At 50.5% G+C, this 10,087-nt stretch overlaps 1 protein-coding gene across 9 annotated transcripts in view; it reads left to right on the plus strand.

Moving 5' to 3' along the window:
* NTM (neurotrimin) overlaps positions 1-8,255 on the plus strand; it is a 1,001,784-nt gene extending 993,529 nt beyond the window's left edge. For 5 of the 9 annotated variants that reach the window (XM_021102348.1, XM_021102351.1, XM_021102353.1 and 2 more), the window contains 2 exons: positions 2,144-2,176; positions 7,250-8,255. In XM_021102348.1, coding sequence (XP_020958007.1) covers positions 2,144-2,176; positions 7,250-7,350 — 134 coding nt within the window. In that variant the 3' untranslated portion in view covers positions 7,351-8,255. The remainder of the gene's footprint in view (positions 1-2,143; positions 2,177-7,249) is intronic. The other 4 variants (XM_021102352.1, XM_021102354.1, XM_003482649.4 and 1 more) reach the window with 1 other exon arrangement.

Raw genomic sequence — 10,087 nt, forward strand, 5'->3', positions numbered from 1 at the left:
TGGGGTAGAAGGGCCTCCTAGTGTACTGGAAGAGTTGAAACAGTGCTACCTGAAAAAGCCCAAGGTTAAGCTCTAGGAAGGTCAAGAATGGGTGTCAAATTTCCTTTTACCCATGCGGATGCTAACAGTGATGACCTTGGAGATTCAGGGAGGAGCAGGAGTTTCTGGAGGTGAACCACTACACTGAAGTTGCTCTCAGATCTTTGCCTTACACAAAGTCACTTCTGGTTCTAGAGCACTGTGAAGCAAATTCTTGCAATGGATTCCTTTTCCCGATGGTTCCAACAAGTCAGACTACAAATAGAGCTCTTCCCTGCATCCTCTAGCAGTGGCTAAACCAGTACCCCATTGCTCTGTGGGCTGCCCTCCCCGACACATGCCCTTCGTTTGCACTGAGTGTGGCTTGGGGGTGGAAAGGTCTCTCTGCAGACTGTCCTCCCCCTTTCCGGTCACCCTCCGTCCTGGAATGGGGAGACTCCATCTAGCGGTACCTGAATAAGACAATTCATGAAAGCAGCTCCTCCTTTGCTTCTGGGTGGGCATCTAGGGCCTAGCGATCTCGCCAAGGGACTGTCCTTGCTAAAGGCACAGACAGTGTGGACCAGCACTCCTGGCTTTTCTCCATCACCCTGACTTTCCCTCTGATCTGTTCTGAGTCACGCCTTTTATGTGATTTTTGGTCATAGATCAGGCATTATGTCTTTTCCAGAGTGGCTTCTCGGGGTTGTTCTTGTCCACCTGGATCAAGACATGATCTCAGGGGCCTTTAAATAGTAGATAGAGAGCTCAAATGCACAGGACCATGTTCATATGACTTTGGGCAGACGATTCAGTTTTAGTCGAGTTTAGGTTGAGTTATATCTATGTGTCCTTCCTTCCATATGCCAGGACGTTTGCACAGAGAATTATCACTTTGATGGAAAAGACTTTGGTCTCTCCCCCTCTTTTTTTTTTCAGCTTTACTTTACCTTTTCTTTAGGTATAATTGACAGAAAAAAATTGTAAGATGTTTCATGTATGCATCACGGTTATTTGATATACACTTATACTGTGAAGGGATTTTCCATCCTCTGTATCCAGAGTGGACATGTGCAAAGCCCCCAACTTAACAGGGAAGTCAAAGATTAGAGATCAACCCCCTTCGGGCCAGTCAGCAGAACTGGCTCTGTGGATTCTTCTGAGAGCTTAAACTGGTGAATGGAGGTCTGTCTGGGGTAGCCAGCAGAAACAGGTTGGTGCCCACCATTTCCATAGGTGGATCTCAGCAGCAAGGTTGCTGCTCTTATTGCCTTAGGATGCCCTGGAGAAATGAAGCCCCCTGGGCCAGCTTGCTTAGTCTGACTCATCAAGAGAGGTCAAATATCAGGGGTCTGGACTCCTCTGGTATGTGGAGTTTTGCTCACTGTTTTCTTTTACTTTTTTAAAAATGTTTTATTATTGCTTTTTAGGGCCATCCCGTGGCATATGGAAGTTCCCAGGCTAGGTGTCAAATCAGAGCTATAGCCGCTGGCATATGCCACAACCATAGCAATGCAGGATCCGAGCCATATCAACAACCTACACCACAGCTCACAGTATTGCCAGATCCCTGACCCAGGGAGCGAGGCCAGGGATCCACCTCCTCAAGGATACTAGTTGGGTTCACTACCGCTGAGCCACCATGGGAAGTCTGCTCACCAGTATTTCTACAATGCATAGAGAAATGCTAGTTAACCTGACATCTCAAACATAGCATGGGCACCTCCATTCAGATGGCTGGAGGACAGTCCATTTGCATCAGCCAATTTTCTATTAAAACCTGCAGAATTCAGCTAATTAGAGGATAGTCTAGTGGCCAAAGAAAGAAGGTTGTTTTGCAAAGAAGTACTCATTGGCTCAGGGCCTCAGCTCCATGGTGCTGGCATCCCCTGCTAAGGCACATGGAGGGGTGCTGGCTCCCTTTAGGTCGGCCACCCAATGGGACCATCATTTGTGTCCTTCCCCGGCCCCCAATTCAATCTCTGGCACTTTCCAGCCAAGCAGAGGGGGTGTCAGGAGGGCTGGGCTAGGAGTTCATCCTCCCTCCTGGAAGCCATGGGAGGGTAAAGCAATTGACTCCGGCTGCGTTCTGCCTTAACAGTGGCTTGTTTTTCATTTCTTTTAGCAGTGAGAACCACAGCTCTGACCCCAGGGAAAGGTTGGTATGTTTATTTTGCAGGCAGCTGCTGCCTGGGTGGGATGGGGCGCACAGATCTCTTTTGCCTTCTTGCAAGACTCTTTCTCTTCGGAGCTAACTGCAGGAGGCAGCCCAGTGGGAACTGCCCTGACCTTGGGCCCTGGCCCTGTGGCAGTTTGGGTTAACTGTCTCCCAAGGACATCTGATTCTCCCTGGGTGCTTCCCCTGCAGATCTAACGTGTCTTTGCTGGCAGCACTAATGAGGGCCTGTCAGTGCCCAGAATAGCTCCACGTCTGGGCCCCTCTGCACCAGGCCTGCCTCTTCCTTTGCACCCGGATGCTCTAATGCAATGATCATCTTAGACCTTGGCCTTGCATGCTGGCCTTTGCTTACCCCAATCTCTCCTTCTCTCTCACTAACTTCGAGCTGGAAGAGAAGTGGCAGGAGGGAGGGGAGAGGGGAAGGAAATGGGAGGTTCCTGGGTGAGTCACTTGGCTACGAATAAAATGCATCTTATTTGAGGCTTTCATTCCTGCCAGATGTTTCTGATGGATAATTGACACTCATCACAGTTCTCCAGGACCCTAACTGTCCTGGTAATTAGTCTCTTTAAGCCTCCACAGTTCTCTAATGAGATAGAAGCAGTCAAGGCAACTGTTGCGGAGTGGGGACTTGGCTGGGTAAAGAACAGAGGCCTCCTCTGTGTGGCCCTGTCACCAGGCAGATGGGCTGAGCCGTGACTCCAGCCAGCATCGGCTCTGAGAGGGCCTTGCTCGGGGGTCTTGGGAGCCACACCTGCCAGACCAGAAAGTCCTCCTCTCAGAGCATCCTTCCTGTGCAGCTCAGCGTGGGATGCCTGCCTGCTTCCCACCTTAACCCGTGTCTGGGCAGGGCAGACCCTGTGGCTTCACTCCCTCGTCTTTCACTCCTGGAGCTGTGTGAGTTACACAGCACAACAGCTCTGAGTTAGAGGAAAGAAAAATATATTTGGAGACAGACGTCAAGGGATCTTGGGGAAGTCACTTTCAGGTCCCCGAGGTTGAGTTTCCGCACATCAGAGCAGGCGACAATAACCTTCATCTCATGCATAACAGTCCTTAAAGGACTGGACCCCTTTATCCATTGCAGGCACTTGACTTGGAATCCTAACTAATAAGATCTTACATCTGTGTCAAAGTTTTTCTCAACCACAAGAATTTTCAGTGACTTTTATCGGAACTCCTTAAAAAGGGAGGGGAAGGATATTTGGAAGAGAAGATCAAGGTAAAGCAGAAGGCAACGTATGAGAAGGATGTTTTGCTTTGTTTTCAGTGTGGTTTTTGCGTTTTTTGTTTTGTTTTGTTTTCCCAAGTAGAGTTTTATGAGAAAGAAAAACACAGAGATAAAATATGGACACATCAGCATAGCCCTCTGTTCTGGCTCCCTCCTTCCTTCAGCCACCATTTATAAAATACCTGCTAAGGATCCAGGTAGGCACAGACCTGGGCCTTAAGGAGCTCACAGCCCAGAGGAAGAAGTGTATACATAAATGAGAAATGTAAAGAGACGCATAAAGAGGGTAGGACAGGGTGGGGCACATGTTAATAATGGGGTGCCTGTGGCACTATGGAAGTAAACTAGAGCAAGTCAAGGAAGGCTGCCTGGAAGAGGTGACTGGGGCCAGAACAGAACCTGAAATGAGGAATGAGCATGGGTCAGGTGAAGTGCATTTCAGGCAGAAAGTGTGAGGATGGGAAGGAAGGAGAACAGGCTGGAAGGTGCATGCTCATGTGTAACACGTGTGTGCAGTGCACACCTGCTGGCGTTGCATGGGATGGGGGCAGGGAGAGCCCAGGGCCCGTGGTAGGAAAGAGGGGCTGAGGAGGCAGAAGGTGGGTTGAGGGTTTTGGGAGTGGGACTGGGAAGTGGTGAGTGTCCTACAGACCAATCGGGAAGTTTTGAAGAAGCTGAAGGAATCCAGTCCATCAGTGGTCTGGCTGGCTTGGGGTCACACACAAGCCTGGAATAAGGAATAAACCAAGGGAACCAGGCACAGGTGGCCCAGAGCTGGTGTGTGTCCCCTCTGAAAGGATGAAGTTTCTCCAGGTGCCACCCCTCTTTTCTTCTCCTGAGAAGCTGTGTCCAAGAAGCTGTATTCAAGACAGACCAGCCTGTGGGAGGCTGGGTCAGGGAGATGGAGGCTGTGGGGGAGGCAAGGCCAAGCTGGACGTGGTCTCTGCAGGGAGGAACAGCCCTGGTGCACCCGGGCCAGAGGGGGCCACAGCACATCACCTGGACAGGGGCTCCAGCACACCTGGCAGCCTTTTCCTTTCTGCTCTGGGAGTTTTCTGACACGGGGGCCAGGCCCCCTCCCTGCTGGCTCTCTGTGTACATCCCAGCAGGCCACAGAGCCACAAAGGAGCCCTGAGGGTACAGAGGCCAGGACACCACTGGCGCCATGGCCATTGCCAGGTGCCTGGGCCTTTGCCAGCTCCCAGATGCCTCCAGCCAGGCATTAGAGACTCCCTGGTGGGCAGACAAGGTTCCTGACTTTTCTTATCCTGTAACCCAGCCAGGCCCCTGCGGGGCTGTCTGTGTGGTATGTGGCATCCTGGGAGGGCAGGAGAGGTAGAGAGCAACTCGCTACAGGTACCGGCCTTGTTTCCCTTCTCTTACAAGAAGGTCTGTGCTGGGGTGAGAGCGGAGTGGGTTTCAGAGCTGTGCCAGTGAGTGTTCAGGACAAAAGAGGTGAAAGAGGAAAGGTGCCCTGTGCCAAAAGACACACATCTGTCCCGATGTCCTAAGGCAGGCATGCAGGATGCAGGTTTGGAACCCTGGACCAGTGTGTTTGGGGAGAGGAATGCAGCTGCCAACCCTCCCAGCAGGCATGGAACCTGGCTGACTGAATCTAAAGGCTGGAGTTCCAGGTGGTGGTTTATATAGAAACAGAATAGTTAGATTTTAGATGCTTCAAACAACTAGGGATCAATGGTTAAGGAGAAGCAAATTTGAAATTGAAATAAGCCTTGTGGCACTGCATGGGAATGCTTCTGTCACCTGTTCACCAGTGGACTGGACGAAGGAGGGCTTTCCATGGCTGATGCTTTTGGTTTTCTGATGCCCAGGGGTTCACCTTCCTGGCGGGGAGCAGGAGTGTCTTTTGTCCTGCTTTTCAGGTGAACTCGCAGTGCTAAGAAGTTTGGGTCTTGGGATCACAGTGTTAGGGAGGAAGAAAATGTCTTCTGCCCATCTCGTGTCTCCTGGCTGGTCCAAGGATTAAATTGACATGAGGCAGATGCACAGGAGAAAATCAAATAATCATTTAATAGCGTATAAATGAAAAAGAGACCCAGGATAACGAATTCATTCACCCAAATGGCCAAAGCTCTTGCCTTAACTATACCATCTTTGGCTAAAGACAAAGGAGGATGTTGGGAGCAGGGGACTGGGACTTCAGAGGCAAGGAAGGCAATTTACATAGAGTTGGAAAAGCCACTGTTTGGTAGACATGTGTCTACTGGGCCTGGCAGAGAGGAGGACACAGCAATAAATTACAACAGGCAGACTGGGCGGGCTCTCCTTGTCTCCACCCCTAACACTTAACCTATGGTGACTACTCGCTTCCTGGACTGGGCCCCTCTGTTTCCACACTCTGTAGGCAGTTAGGGGGTAGGCCAGAGGTTCTTTCTGAGTCCTCTGGACCTTGACTGATTTCAGCTCAAAATAATCCACAAGCCAAGGAGACATTTTGAGGTGGCAAATTTTGCTCCCCTGCACTGCAAACCAGGCACAAGGGGCACAGAGGTTGGATGAGTTGGTGCATTTCAAACTCTATTTAGCTGCTGCCCCAGAATCAGAGATTTGCCCCAAAGGTCCAAGAAATGAATCATATGAGCAGTGTTTCCAGGCCAGGAGTTCTGAACTGGAGGGGATAATTCCAGGTGGAGTCAAGAAGCCTGGTTTGCTGCGGATCTGTGTTGGCCGGAAGTGGCTCCGTGCTGGGCATCAATGTCAGGCAAGCAGGTTTTGGCTTTGCTCCTTCTCCCCAAAGAGCAAGTGGACTTAGGGAGGACACTGGCTTTAAATACCCCCTTTAAATCCAATGTGACACAGTGTGCCAGAGCACATGAGAGCAGGCTGAGAATATGCCTTGCTTCTTAGGCACCTAATTCATCCTGGCATCCCAATCGTGCATACTGTTCATGAATCATAGCTCTATGTGTCGTGGACATTCATGGCCATAGGGCTGGGGAAGCCAAAAAGCTTATCCTTCGTAGGATAGGGAAGCTGCTGGGGGATGTTAGGACCTCATCATCTTTTTGCCTCCCAAATTCGGCCCCATCTCAAAGAGCAGCTGTCTGTGGGCGAGGCTGCTCTGCACCTCCTGGGGGAATGTGTCATCCTTCTCCCACCCACAGACACAGGCCATGGTGGGTACTATATCCCATGGGCCATATAAACCTTCCCTCACTTCCATGTATGCAGCAAAAAGCCACCTGTTTCTTTGCTTGATCCCACCTCCACCTCATGTGAGTTGGTTTTGGCCTTTCAGGCATGTGATACTTGACCTAGGTCTGCTGTTACTTTGTCCAGATGGGGGAGAGGCCAAATGCTGCAGGTGGAAGCCTGGGCACTGACCAGAGATAGAACAATTGACAGAATGAGTGGTGAACCCAATGCAGCGGCCATAAGGGTGGTTGGTGTATCCAGCAAGTCCTGTCCTGCATGACAGGTGGAGTGGCTGGAGGGCCATGGGGATCTTTAAGGGAGGCAGCTCTCACTGGGGTTGAATAACGAAGGGGACACAGGGGTCTAATTTTACCGAGCTCTGGGCAAGGTATTAATCCATCTGTCACCTTCTCCTTGGTCTTGCCCTTGAGCAGCTGTGGCAACAAAGGAGCAGTGGCCACCTGCATACACTAGCCTGAACCTCACCTTCCCTCCTGGCCCAGGCAGACTCCCCATCCAGCCCATAGCTGCATCCAGGGGCTCCAGGCTGTGGGAGGATTATTTCTAATGCAGCCCTGGTGTGTGGAGCTGGACCACTGGATGCCCCCAGGTGGAGGGGGCTCCTCTTCTCCGGCCGGGCTTATGCCAGTGTGTTCTCTCTGCAGGTCCGGGCGCAGTCAGCGAAGTGAGCAACGGGTCGTGGAGGAGGGCGGGCTGCACTTGGATGCTGCCGCTTCTGATCTTGCACCTACTCCTCAAATTTTGATGTGAGTGCCCCTTCCCCCGCCGGGGAGCAGCTGCCGCCACCGCCACCGCCAACACATCAGCAATGGCAACGACAGCACCACAAGCATCCCCGTTCCAAATCAGACATGAGCCCACGAAATGCAGAGAATCAGAGCCTAATGGGACACACATTCCAGGGAGGGGAGCGAAGGATACTTTGGGAAAACAAGGTGAACAGGAAATTGGAAGCCTCCTGGCAGACACGTAGGTACAGCTGTTTTCTTTCTTTTTCCAAACGAGAAGAAGCCACGCCGGCCTTGGACCCACCCGCAAGCTGCATTGCGTGACCTCTGTTACCAGGCGGGCTGGGGCTCAGCTGCCGCTCTGCCCACCACAGTGCACCCCCACTCCCCGGGAAAATTCCGGAGTCGGCCACCCCAAATTCAATCAGTCAATAGAGACGAACACAGAGTGAGGCGTGCGGGCCCAGGTGTGCCTCTCCGGCCCCCTTCCTAGACTGTGTCCCTATTGTGTGTGTGATGAAATGCAGAAACACAAAAAAAATAAATAAAAAGAAAACTAAAACAAGACAGCCTGACAGCTACAACAAGCCCACCATCAACAGTCACAAAGGATATGGTTAAACTTCTTTTTTTTTTTTTTTTTCATTGTACAACGTGGACATCACAGATAATAAGGGATTCTGATTCATTATTAATTTTATTAATTATATTTTCTGATAGGAGTCTAAACCTTAGTGGAAAAAACAAGACAAAGCTAAGAGTATGCAGATGAAAGGGGTGAACAGAAGTATATTTGTTAAATGTGAAACATGAATAGTGTCCTTCTTACCTAGGTTTACAACTGGTGGACCGCACACCAGGCATTAACCACTTGGTGAGGATTTGGCAAATCCACCAAAAAAAAAAAAAAAAAAAAAAAAAACACAAACAAGCAAACAAAACCCACATACAATTTAACCGACATCTCCACCAGCGCTACAGATTTCTTCTTATTCTGATGTTTAATGCAGACAATGCTACATTTCTACATGCTGTTTAGAGACAGAAGGTGACCTGCACTGCATCTTGAGTTTCCTGGCGATGCTTCTTTTGATGACATATATTATACAGTATATATATACATATATTTTTTTTTTTGTTAGAGTTCTAGCCATTTGATTTCTCAGCAGGGTCCTTTCTCAGACATTACTGCATGCTATATATGGCGTTAGCTGTGTGTTGATCTTCTAAAAGATGATAGAGTTTACTGGTAATTGTGTAATCAGCTCCTGCCTTTTTTCTTTTCTTGGGTTATTTACATGTCAGAGACATTTAGAAAAAGTGAAAAGAGAAACAAAACAAAGCACTAACACCAGGCGCAGCATCTTTTTTCCAGGTGTGGTTCTCGGAGATGGGGGCTGATGCAGGAGGCCTGGCTTGGACCAACAGCAAGCGACCGAACCGACTCAGCAGTCTGTAACCACTCGCTTTAGCCCATCATGGGAATCTCTGATGCCTTTGTGACCACTGGAGAATTGAATCCTCTCTCGGTTTCTTTTATTTAATTTCCCACCTTTGTGTGCGTGTGTATGAAAGAGAAGAAAATGCAGTTTTTAGGTAAACCTTTTATTCCTCCCCGAAGTCCAGGAGCCAGAGAGGCCTCGGGGAGGGGTCCTGGATGTGGTGAGGGAAAGTGGGATAAGGGGCTAGGGGAGGGAGGGGGTTGTCTCTGACGTGACATTAAAAAGTGTTCCATGTCCCTCTTCATCTGGTGTGCTACCTCATTCTCAAGTCGGGGGGTGAGGGGGAGCAGAGCCTGCCTGGCTCAGGTGTGATGGACACACGTGGAGGTCCGGCCCTGGACTCAGGCTACCGCTCCATGGACCCCTGTGGGTGGAGCGGTTCTGATGACAGGCAAGGGTTCAGGAGACCACCTTGCCCTCCAACAGAGACGTGAGTCTGGTGGCCACTGCCCCTCTAGTGCGTTCAGGAGGGTCTGGCAAGGCTAAGGGGCCTCCTGCTGTGGCCAACACGCCGCCCCTCAAATCCAGGCAGAATGTCAGGTCCAGTTAGGGAAGAGCTTTCCCACATGATTCTTTCGGGGCGGCAGCAGATTGCGTCCGTCACTCCCCAAATCCCTGAAACACAGTAGGCTGGTATGGCCGAACCCCACATCCCAATTGGTGCTTGGAGCACTCTCTTCATCCCAAGCCTGCCTCTCGCGTCTCTCCCCCAGCCAAAAAGGAAGAGAAAAGGTAGATTTTAATAGAGAACAGTGTTCAAATAATTCTAACCTGTTCTGACTGATTCTGGGAATGAAATAAGGAGAGAAGATTCACTGAGAGGCAGAAACGAGGTCAGAGCCGAGAGATTTGGAAATCACGGTGCTGTGTCTTTGTATGACTCCACCCTCAAGGAAAAGGAGGAAGAAGAGGTGTTTGGAAAGGAGGCCTTTCGTTTCCAGCAGCTACTGCAGAATTGAGAGGCAGCTGTTGACCCCATGTTTCTCTGTGCCCTTCTGACCTTCCACCCCCACCACAGGTGCCAGGTGCCCGGTGCCCCAGGGTCTTCCTGGCAGCATGGCCTGGAATAGCCTAACCGAGCCTGGAGGACAGGGCTCCGCTGGACTCATGCTGCGCTCATGTCTTGAAAGTGCCAAAGGCCTTGGGTCTCCTTAGACTAAACTTGGGCATCACGATTTTCTTGTCCTCCTGTGACTGAACAGAGAATTTTGGTGCAAATCGTGGCCCCTGGACTAGAGTCAGGAAGGACAGC

This window comes from Sus scrofa, chromosome 9 (genome assembly GCF_000003025.6).
Source record: "Sus scrofa isolate TJ Tabasco breed Duroc chromosome 9, Sscrofa11.1, whole genome shotgun sequence".
NCBI classification, from domain to species: domain Eukaryota; kingdom Metazoa; phylum Chordata; class Mammalia; order Artiodactyla; family Suidae; genus Sus; species Sus scrofa.